General features: G+C 42.5%; 2 protein-coding genes across 2 annotated transcripts in view; one reads left to right on the forward strand and one right to left on the reverse strand.

Annotated features, from left to right (window-relative positions):
- Positions 1 to 627, forward strand: part of LOC139532803 (dachshund homolog 1-like) — a 35,517-nt gene extending 34,890 nt beyond the window's left edge. The window contains exon 7 of the mRNA XM_071330867.1: positions 15 to 627. Within this exon, the coding sequence (XP_071186968.1) occupies positions 15 to 52 (38 nt within the window). The 3' untranslated portion in view covers positions 53 to 627. The remainder of the gene's footprint in view (positions 1 to 14) is intronic.
- A 9,612-nt stretch (positions 628 to 10,239) lies between these two features.
- mzt1 (mitotic spindle organizing protein 1) lies at positions 10,240 to 12,065 on the reverse strand. Its single transcript, XM_071330870.1, has 3 exons — positions 11,798 to 12,065; positions 11,323 to 11,468; positions 10,240 to 10,835 (listed from the first exon to the last, which is right to left on the reverse strand). The coding sequence occupies exons 1-3, from the start codon at positions 11,850 to 11,852 to the stop codon at positions 10,821 to 10,823; spliced, it is 216 nt and encodes a 71-aa protein (XP_071186971.1). The 5' UTR covers positions 11,853 to 12,065; the 3' UTR covers positions 10,240 to 10,820.
- Between the last annotated feature and the right edge of the window lie 16 nt (positions 12,066 to 12,081).

A 12,081-nucleotide genomic window follows, 5' to 3' on the forward strand; every position in this document is an offset into this window, starting at 1 on the left:
CTGTTGTTTGTCAGATGGAAGACTCTTCCTGAAAACCACAGTGATGTATTGAAGTCAACATGAAGAGAAGATGGATTCGAGCACCATTGGAGAGATTCCAGGGACTTGCAGCAGCAACATCATGGACGTTTCAGTACTCCACACTACTGTCATTAAAAACGGACAATACACAACAAAGAACAAATAATCAAAGAATTGTCATAACGGTGTTACGTGCAAAACCAATGTATTTCACAGCAACACATTCACAGCAAAGTGGAACTGAAGGAGAGATTTTTCTACTTTATTTAAACCAGAGACAAATCCACTTCCGATTTTTGACTTGTATTCCTGTCTCAAGTTTTATAAGATTTCAATGTTTTAAAGCATAATGTCACGAAGGTAATCTAGAGGGTAATTTATTACGTTATTTCTGTACATAAATTGATACAATGTTTCATTACAATATTTGTTTTTGTTGTTTATTCTAGTAATGAAAAATGACAGTTAGTCCTTTGCCATTGTTGTATATCAGATGAAAGGTAAAGGCTTCCTGACCCACGGTATGCTGTGTACATAAAGTAAAGAGATTGTATTGTAATGCAGTAGATCAGCTCGATGAAAAAATAATACAAACATTCTCATCTGTTTCAGTCTTATGTCTTCTATTGGTCAATCCATCAGTCCCCCAATACCCATCAGTCCCTCAATACCCATCAGTCCCTCAATACCCATCAGTCCCTCAATACCCATCAGTCCCTCAATACCCATCAGTCCTTCAATACCCATCAGTCCCTCAATACCATCAGTCCCCCAATACCCATCAGTCCCTCAATACCCATCAGTCTTTCAATACCCATCAGTCCCTCAATACCCATCAGTCCCTCAATACCCATCAGTCCTTCAATACCCATCAGTCCCCCAATACCATCAGTCCTTCAATACCCATCAGTCCCCCAATACCATCAGTCCTTCAATACCCATCAGTCCCTCAATACCCATCAGTCCTTCAATACCCATCAGTCCCTCAATACCCATCAGTCCTTCAATACCCATCAGTCCCCCAATACCATCAGTCCTTCAATACCCATCAGTCCTTCAATACCCATCAGTCCTTCAATACCCATCAGTCCCTCAATACCCATCAGTCCTTCAATACCCATCAGTCCCTCAATACCCATCAGTCCTTCAATACCCATCAGTCCCTCAATACCCATCAGTCCTTCAATACCCATCAGTCCTTCAATACCCATCAGTCCCCCAATACCCATCAATTCTTCAATACCCATCAGTCCTTCAATACCCATCAGTCCCTCAATACCCATCAGTCCCTCAATACCCATCAGTCCCTCAATACCCATCAGTCCCTCAATACCCATCAGTCCTTCAATACCCATCAGTCCTTCAATACCCATCAGTCCCTCAATACCCATCAGTCCTTCAATACCCATCAGTCCTTCAATACCCATCAGTCCTTCAATACCCATCAGTCCCTCAATACCCATCAGTCCTTCAATACCCATCAGTCCCTCAATACCCATCAGTCCTTCAATACCCATCAGTCCTTCAATACCCATCAGTCCCTCAATACCCATCAGTCCTTCAATACCCATCAGTCCTTCAATACCCATCAGTCCCTCAATACCCATCAGTCCCTCAATACCCATCAGTCCCTCAATACCCATCAGTCCCTCAATACCCATCAGTCCTTCAATACCCATCAGTCCTTCAATACCCATCAGTCCTTCAATACCCATCAGTCCTTCAATACCCATCAGTCCCTCAATACCCATCAGTCCTTCAATACCCATCAGTCCTTCAATACCCATCAGTCCCTCAATACCCATCAGCCCCTCAATACCCATCGGTCCTTCAATACCCATCAGTCCCTCAATACCCATCAGTCCTTCAATACCCATCAGCCCCTCAATACCCATCAGTCCTTCAATACCCATCAGTCCTTCAATACCCAGCAGTCCTTCAATACCCATCAGTCCCTCAATACCCATCAGTCCTTCAATACCCATCAGTCCCTCAATACCCATCAGTCCCTCAATACCCATCAGTCCTTCAATACCCATCAGTCCCCCAATACCCATCAGTCCTTCAATACCCATCAGTCCCTCAATACCCATCAGTCCTTCAATACCCATCAGTCCTTCAATACCCATCAGTCCTTCAATACCCATCAGTCCCTCAATACCCATCAGTCCTTCAATACCCATCAGTCCCTCAATACCCATCAGTCCCTCAATACCCATCAGTCCCTCAATACCCATCAGTCCTTCAATACCCATCAGTCCTTCAATACCCATCAGTCCCTCAATACCCATCAGTCCTTCAATACCCATCAGTCCCTCAATACCCATCAGTCCCTCAATACCCATCAGTCCCTCAATACCCATCAGTCCTTCAATATCCATCAGTCCTTCAATACCCATCAGTCCCTCAATACCATCAGTCCCTCAATAGCAATGTCACTGCTAAGCAAGTAGTGAAATGTGTTGACACAGCATTATCACACCCTAGTAGTGAAACATGTTGACGCAGCATTATCACACCCTAGTAGTGAAACATGGTGACACAGCATTATCACACCCTTGTAGTGAAACGGGTTGACACCGCATTATCACACCCTAGTAGTGAAATGTGTTGACACCGCATTATCACACCCTAGTAGTGAAATGTGTTGACACCATTATCACACCCTAGTAGTGAAACATGGTGACACCGCATTATCACACCCTAGTAGTGAAACATGGTGACACCGCATTATCACACCCTAGTAGTGAAACATGTTGAAACAGCATTATCACACCCTGGTAGTGAAACATGTTGACACAGCATTATCGCACCCTGGTAGTGAAACATGTTGACACCGCATTATCACACCCTAGTAGTGAAACATGTTGACACAACATTATCACACCCTAGTAGTGAAACATGTTGATGCAGCATTATCGCACCGTAGTGGTGAAACATGTTGACACCGCATTATCATACCCTAGTAGTGCAACATGTTGACACCATTATCACACCCTAGTAGTGAAACACGTTGACACCGCATTATCACACCCTAGTAGTGAAACATGTGGACACAGCATTATCACACCCTAGTAGTGCAACATGTTGACACCATTATCACACCCTAGTAGTGAAACACGTTGACACCGCATTATCATACCCTAGTAGTGCAACATGATGACACAGCATTATCACACCCTAGTAGTGAAACATGTTGACACAGCATTATCACACCCTAGTAGTGAAACATGTTGAAACAGCATTGTCACACCCTAGTAATGAAACATGTTGACACCACATTATCACACCCAAGTAGTGAAACATGTTGACACAGCATTATCACACCCTAGTAGTGAAACATGTTGACACAGCATTATCGCACCCTGGTAGTGAAACATGTTGACACAGCATTATTACACCCAAGTAGTGAAACATGTTGACACAGCATTATCACACCCTGGTAGTGGAACATGTTGACACAGCATTATCACACCCTTGTAGTGAAACATGTTGACACAGCATTATCACACCCAAGTAGTGAAACATGTTGACACAGCATTATCACACCCAAGTAGTGAAACATGTTGACACAGCATTATCGCACCCTGGCAGTGAAACATGTTGACAAAGCATTATCACACCCTAGTAGTGAAACATGTTGACACAGCATTATCACACTCTAGTAGTGAAACATGTTGACACAGCATTATCACACCCTAGTAGTGAAACATGTTGACACAGCATTATCACACCCTAGCGGTGAAACATGTTGACACCATTATCACACCCTGGTAGTGAAACATGTTGACACAGCATTATCACACCCTAGCGGTGAAACATGTTGACACCATTATCACACCCTAGCAGTGAAACATGGTGACACAGCATTATCACACCCTAGCAGTGAAACATGGTGACACCATTATCACACCCTGGTAGTGAAACATGGTGACACAGCATTATCACACCCCTCATCATTTCCTTCTGGCAGGTTTCCTTTCTGGAGTAAAATCACTGGCCAATGTAACAGACCACGTCTATTGTGGGAAAAAAGTATCTAAGCTATAGCATTTTCCACGTTCAGAATGAGGTTAAAGTGTCAATCAAGCCAGGATAAAGAGAATGTTGAATAGGAGAAAGAGAATGTTGAATAGGATAAAGAGAATGTTGAATAGGAGAAAGAGAATGTTGAATAGGATAAAGAGAATGTTGAATAGGAGAAAGAGAATGTTGAATAGGAGAAAGAGAATGTTGAATAGGAGAAAGAGAATGTTGAATAGGAGAGAGTGAATGAGAGGAGTGTTATTATGTTGGACTTGGGCTCAGTGAAATCCAACCCTTTCATAAAGGATTTCTATTGAAATATATCATTGTACTGTACTGCAGCCCATCCTATTCACTCAATGACACAGACGTCTTGGTAATAGACTGTCCACTTTCATACTGCCGTTTCTCAATTCAAGTTTCTCAGTGCAAAGCTCAGAATATATCTATTAAATCTACTTTATCCACACAGACAGCTCTCATTAAATTAAATTAATTTAAATTCAATATATCTTTATTGTCCCCGAAGGAGCATAGAAACAGCAAAACAACCCCAGGAACAAACACAAGTATCAGACTTCAGTCAGACTTCCTGCTTCTGTTCAGCCAATCACCAATCAGCACCAGTACTTTATAGTTGTTTACCCTGTAGCTACCGTCATTACCTCGTTAACAAGGCCCAGGTGCAGGGGCCGCAGTGTGTGTGTGTGTGTATTTCGGGGAAAGGGGCTGACGTCTCTGTCCAGGCAGGCCCTCCTAACAGCTGGATCCACACACACACACACACACACACACACACACACACACACACACACACACACACACACACACACACACACACACACACACACACACACACACACACACACACACACACACACACACACACACACACACACACACACACACACACACGCACAAGCACACACAGCCTGCCCGGTCACATTGTGCTGTAGAAGTGTAATGGAGGGAGAGAGAGATGGGGGATAGAGAGAGGAGGGAGAGACAGGAATGAGAGAGAGGGAGGGAGAGACAGGAATGAGAGAGAGACAGACAGACCGAGACATTAGCCACATTTATACCTGGTTCTAACATGCGCCCTTTGTCCTGATCTTGTCCTCATTCTGATTGTGTCCACTTTTTAGACAGGTGTAGATGATTAAAAGACACATTGTGAACTGATTTTGATCAGATTTTACAAGTGTAAACTGGCAAGATCAGGATAAGATCAGGATAAGATCAGGACAATGGACACATGTAAGCGGCAGTCATAAACGGGGATAGAGAAAGGCAGGAAAGAGGAGAAAGGAGAGGAGACAGACAGGGTAGAGAGAGGAGACAGACAGACAGGGTAGAGAGAGGAGACAGACAGACGGGGTAGAGAGAGGAGACAGACAGACGGGGTAGAGAGAGGAGACAGACAGGGTAGAGAGAGGAGACAGACAGGGTAGAGAGAGGAGACAGACAGGGTAGAGAGAGGAGACAGACAGGGTAGAGAGAGGAGACAGACAGGGTAGAGAGAGGAGACAGACAGAGTAGAGAGAGGAGACAGACAGGGTAGAGAGAGGAGACAGACAGGGTAGAGAGAGGAGACAGACAGGGTAGAGAGAGGAGACAGACAGACAGGGTAGAGAGAGGAGACAGACAGGGTAGAGAGAGGAGACAGGGTAGAGAGAGGAGACAGACAGGGTAGAGAGAGGAGACAGACAGGGTAGAGAGAGGAGACAGACAGACAGGGTAGAGAGAGGAGACAGACAGACAGGGTAGAGAGAGGAGACAGACAGGGTAGAGAGAGGAGACAGGGTAGAGAGAGGAGACAGACAGGGTAGAGAGAGGAGACAGACAGGGTAGAGAGAGGAGACAGACAGGGTAGAGAGAGGAGACAGACAGGGTAGAGAGAGGAGACAGACAGAGTAGAGAGAGGAGACAGACAGGGTAGAGAGAGGAGACAGACAGGGTAGAGAGAGGAGGCAGACAGAGTAGAGAGAGGAGACAGGGTAGAGAGAGGAGACAGACAGGGTAGAGAGAGGAGACAGACAGGGTAGAGAGAGGAGACAGACAGGGTAGAGAGAGGAGAGGCAGAGCGACCGTCAGACCAGCAGCCATCTGCTCATCTCCTGTTAATGAACAAAGCAAACAGCAGGAGTCGAGGCCCGCTCAGCTCCGCTCCAAATACGGGTTATTTTTATTGACAGAAACACACACACTTTAATTGTATTAGGCTTGATTAAAAACAGGGGCAAGGACACCTTTCAGACCTTACTGCTCTCTCCGCTTCAGTCAACTAATGGTAATGGAGTTGCTAGGCTGTGTTCCTGAGGAAGAGTCACTCACTGTTGATCTGACTATAGGCCCAGGATTGAAGTAACTGCTGTAACATTCACTATGCCTATGGAAGAAGGCTTCTAGGAAGTACACTGTATATTGAGTAACCTATACTAAGGTCACAATGTTTAAAGGGGCAATCTGCGGATGCTACATCCATTTTTGGACTTAATTTGTATAAATGAATGATATGTACCCATTGATTCTTGAAGAATATAACGTATAAATGCCTCATGAACTCAGTTTAACTGTCGTACCCCATCAGAACCCAAAATATAAGCTTGTTTTACTCCAGTGTTTATAGACAAAGTAAATGTTAACAAACACGATATGGCCCCAAAACATGGTTAAAATGAACATTTTGATATCATGGATGGTCAGTCCTTGCATCAATAGCTCTAACTATAAACTGTAGATCGGTGAAATTTCTCCAGCCCCATCCCTCAGCCTTTTACCCGAAACAGGGGCGGGGATGCGCTTTGTTATTGTTTCTACTGCTGATTGCCGCTTTAAGCGCAATAAGCAGACGATTGCGCTATTTGGAAATGTGATGATAACAAAGACAGGCCTGATTTCCATCATTAACTGTAGGCCTACGATATATTTGTAATGTAATCATCATTGATTGTAATATGGTTAGTCTCAGCAGCCACAGCTGGCTGTATCCAAACATCCCCATTGGTCATCAACTCTTATTGTAGCCTACAACATGATGATGATAAACTCTCATATTTACAGCCTCAAGATGATGATGATGATGCTGTTCATCTCGCGCCGTATTCAATACGGTGGGTCCCGTGCGCAGCACATATCAAATACCAAACAGATGGCTGGTAGACAAACAAGCTAATTTATCTCCGAGCCAGCGGCGGGGAACAAATGAAAATCTTTTCTCACCTACCGAAGCTAAATGTTGATTTTTCTTCTCTTCTTCATTCCTCCACATTTAGCAGCTGGCTGCCTGCGCGTTTCACATCAACTCAAATGAAAGACAATCTTGTTTTCATTAATTTCCAACACAGTGAGTCTCTTGTTATGGAGATTAAAACGAGTCTGTGATGCCCATCATTTGTCTTGATGATAGACTGGGGGCCCCAACCCAGAGATGCCAGTACACTACATACGGTTTGCCTGGGTAGATATATCTATTAAATGCCTGTCTGTATTTGATAGACCACATGTGTCTTACTGCTCCCACAACACACATTTGGGGGAAGCAAATGTTCAGCCACAGTGCAGGGCACCTTGCAGGGGCCATGCTGAAGGGAACAACTACCTGCAACCAGTAGCCTTGTTAACAGTTCATCTTGCACCCTTAAAAACAAGCAACACCCACCCAAGATTAAGGTAGTAGGGGTTAACTAGCCCCCTGGTGTAACTGCCCCCTCCCAACACATTCCCTGCTCTGTCACTGCTCTTGCTCAACCAAAAATGTCCTCATCACAACTTTTGGAGATATTTCAACAAAACGATTTTGTGATAAATTGATTTAAAAAATTGAAATGTTGAAAAAGTTGTAGATACATACCAATATAGTTAGATCTATAATTGTTGTTTAAATATACAAGTACAAGCCTTAAGATAAATAATCAAGAGAGAAACATTATTTTTGAGTAAAGTAGTAATATGTTGGATGAGTGTGTTGGATGAGTGCAGCTTGGATGAGTGTGTTGGATGAGTGTGTTGGATGAGTGCAGCTTGGATGAGTGTGTTGGATGAGTGCAGCTTGGATGAGTGTGTTGGATGAGTGCAGCTTGGATGAGTGTGTTGGATGAGTGTGTTGGATGAGTGCAGCTTGGATGAGTGTGTTGGATGAGTGTGTTGGATGAGTGCAGCTTGGATGAGTGTGTTGGATGAGTGTGTTGGATGAGTGTGTTGGATGAGTGTGTTGGATGAGTGCAGCTTGCCCCCCCAAGGGGCAGTTATTCCTTTATGGTTGTGAATGTGTTTCTCATATTTTAGAAAATGACTAGCCCACTTAGCGCTAGTTTAAACTTGCTTGCTAGCAACTTCACTAGCGGTAAATGCTAGTCAGCTAGCTAGTTAGCATAAGCTGCAAAGAGTGCTAGCTAGCAACCTCCTTACTTCCAGATCGTCTGAGGTAAAATACATTAAAAAGATAACGTAGCTTAATCGCAGTTGTAAATGTTTCCACTAGTGACTGATAGCTTTACAGTTAATGTTACTTTATAGCCTTTTAGTTCTTTTACACAGCATTTTATGTCATATAACTAGATAGCTAGCTAAGTGTTTGAGAGAGCTTTTAAATTGGCATCTCTCCCCCTGTTTTCAGTCACAGGTGGGGACTGGATTAGGTGTGAGCCGTGTAGGAGTTGAACTCATGAGCTCCAATTTGACTGGGGATAGCTTTATTTGTGACCTACAGTACCAGTCAAAAGTTTGGACACACCTACTCATTCAAGGGTTTTTCTTAATTTTTTACTATTTTCTACATTGTTGAATAATAGTGAAGACATCAAAACTATGAAATAACACATATGGAATTATGTAGTAACCAAAAAAGTGTTAAACAAATCAAAATATATTTTATATTTGAGATTCTTCAAAGTAGCCACCCTTTGCCTTGTTATTCTACAATGCAGAAAATAGTCAAAATAAAGAAAAAACCCTTGAATGAGTAGACGTGTCCAAACTTTTGACAGGTACTGTAGGTCACAAATACAATAGCAGAACATAAGAGAGTTGCCACATCAATGTTACACTGAATGAATTAGTTAAGTTGTTATTAAATGTTATACCCTAATGTAATTTAATATTATTAGTTATATTCCATTCCAATATTCCATTCCAATTAAAAACATTTTTAATTAATTAAAAACAACTATTGAAAACCTTTTGATCCTGAATGTAATTTTAAAGACTGTTGGGATTTAAAACCTTTCATTATTTAAATCATATTTAGTGCGATTGTACATCATGGATTGTATTGAAAAGGAACAGCAACGAACAAAGGAAATGAATGTGCAGGTGAGTTAAAAAGAGGGACTTTACATCAAATCTCCTCATAGTGTGGATATAAATGGTGACACCATTTCCCCCCACACATATTTTATTTAAATAATTAAAATAAAAACAACTAGACTTAGCTTTTAAATATTACTTACTAAAGAATTTCTAAATAAAACTGATTAAATGGATTTTAACACACTTGTGTGAAACCCTATGGCTCAATCTTCTACCGGGGTAACTGGCACCGCAGGCACTTTAAAACACACGTTTCCTAAAAACATTTCATGAAATAACTAAGAGTGAACTATAGCCATTTATTTCCCTGTAAAGTTTATTCGCCAAAGCATGACCTTCATCCACATACAATTATTTTTCTCCAAATGTAGCTTTTTTGTGTCAGCAATTAGACATTGTTCTTAGTGGGGGCTAGTTACCTACCTCCTTCGTTCTTATTACTTGTGCTGAGACATTTTCCTGAGATCTCCAATTGAAAGATATTTATTTTTTATTTAACTAGGCAAGTCAGTTAAGAACAAATTGTTATTTACAATGACGGCCTACCCCGGCCAAACCCTAACGACGCTGGGCCAATTGTGGATGCCGCCCTATGGGACTCCCAATAACAGCCGGCTGTGATACAGCCTGGAATCGAACCAGGGTCTGTAGTGACGCCTCTTGCACTGAGATGCAGTTCCTTAGACCGCTGGACCACTCAGGAGCCCAGGTGTTCTTTTCAGAGAATTCCTCAACAGAAGAACATTGCAGATTTTGTATCTACACTTATTTATGACTCGTTTTAATTTAACTAGGTAAACTTTTCTACTAGTAAACTGGATAGTACTTCTGAATCATCATGATCTAATGAGTAAGTAAAGAAACACTGCCACCTTGTGGATATAAAATGCAACTGGTTTTAATATTGAGTTCCATCCATCATTGACAATCCTGGACACTTCGAGAGAAAAACAATGCTAGACGTTGAAGAAAAAAAACGGACATTAAATTCATATAAAACTACACACAACTCGCAATAAATTAGACTTTTTTACACATCCAAAAAGCCATAAAGGAATTGAAAACAACCCATCGTTGTAGCACTGTGTGATGATGGGGAGTGCCAATCATTAGGTTTCCTTCAGTCAGAAGAAAGACGACTGAACTGACAACCTATATGATTGAGGGAGGGAGGGGTACTGAAACATTGGATATCAGGGCATTGCAGTCATTCATATCGCCAGACTGCACACCAAGCTGATGACAGGAACACAAAAGTCAAGGAGAATTGGCCACTGATGTTGCCAGACCAAATGTTACACACACACACCATTTTCCTTCTAATGAAGCCAGGGGTCAAATCCAGAGGCACGAGGAATAGGTCAGGGTAATAGACGCTCACTATTTGGCAATTTTGTAAAACTTGACAGCGTGAAAAGTCTTCCGCTCAGCAGAATTATTCTGTTGGGATCGGTCTCGGATCTTCAGTTGTCAGAGGCCTGGAACAGAAGGCAGACAAATATTGCCATATTTTTTACACATTAAGTTTGTGACTACAGGTGCAACATGCAACAGTGGTGAGGCAGAGATGGAGGTATCTAGATCCAGTCAGAAAGAATCTAGCCTATCAGATTGAAGCATAATGGACTCATTAAAACAGTGGCAGTTATGTGAAGGATAACCACAGCAATTGACCTTGTCCTGTACAGAGCAGAGTCTAATACAGGGCTCGCCAGCCCTGTTCCTGGAGAGCTACAGTCCTGTACAGAGCAGAGTCTAATACAGGGCTCGCCAGCCCTGTTCCTGGAGAGCTACAGTCCTGTACAGAGCAGAGTCCATTTAGTCCTCGTCCTATTGAGTCTCTATAGCTGGGCTCACGGGACAAACTTGGTCCAGACAACATTTGGTTCTCAAAAGTTGTTCTATTGTGTCTGTATAGACTCCGTTCTGTAAGTACCTATCCCTGTTCCCTGAACATGGCCTTACTTTTAGTGAATCAGAGGCTTTACGTAGCTCCTTGATGACAGAGGACAGGGCCTCTGGGTTGATGCCCTGCTCACACAGCCTGACACAGATAGACAGAGACTCCATGTCCAGTCCTGTGTTCAATAGCCTAGAGATCTCCAGCAGCACTTGTGGGGGAAAGTAGGAGAGAAAATAACAACATGAAATTGGCCCCCTAGCTACCCATTGTCTGGCATACAACGAGCTGTATAGTTTAAACCATGTCACCTTTCAAGATAAGTGTTCTTACTAATACTGCTGTGTGGTGGATTGTTGCCATGGGTACAGAACGAAATGTCATAAATAGCTAGCTAGCTAAAGTTACCTAGCTAACTACCTTACTGTCAAGCCAATCTTTAGTCTTTGCAATCAATAGTGTGTCACATTTGTAAAACACACATCTAGGTTCTACAACAGACATTATCATGACCTAGCAAGCTAACGTTAGCTAACTCACCATCCATTGTTTCTCGGACAGCATTCATGTTGTTAGCATTAGCACTGCTAGCCATGATCAGTTCGTGTGGGACCTCCGAGATTAACTCAACAGCAACTTCAACAGTTCAAGCTGATTTACAAAAATACTTCTACTATCACAACCCCGTCATTTGGATAAATTAGAAATAGTATACTTGTTGATAAAGTCTACCATGAGTATATACTTTGCTAGTTAGCTTACTAACCACCACACAACCGAAAGGAAGTGACGTCAATGTAAATTTGGAGCGTTCTGAAATCTTC

Source organism: Salvelinus alpinus, chromosome 10, assembly GCF_045679555.1.
Source record: "Salvelinus alpinus chromosome 10, SLU_Salpinus.1, whole genome shotgun sequence".
Taxonomy (NCBI): Eukaryota; Metazoa; Chordata; class Actinopteri; order Salmoniformes; family Salmonidae; genus Salvelinus; species Salvelinus alpinus.

What these genes read in the sequence shown, in the direction of transcription:
- mzt1 (XM_071330870.1), bottom strand. Translation starts at nt 11,852, where the DNA reads ATGGCTAGCAGTGCTAATGCTAACAACATGAATGCTGTCCGAGAAACA. An exon ending in TGTCCGAGAAACAATGGATG is followed by an intron (nt 11,469 to 11,797) that starts GTGAGTTAGCTA and finishes TTCCCCCACAAG; the next exon opens with TGCTGCTGGAGATCTCTAGG.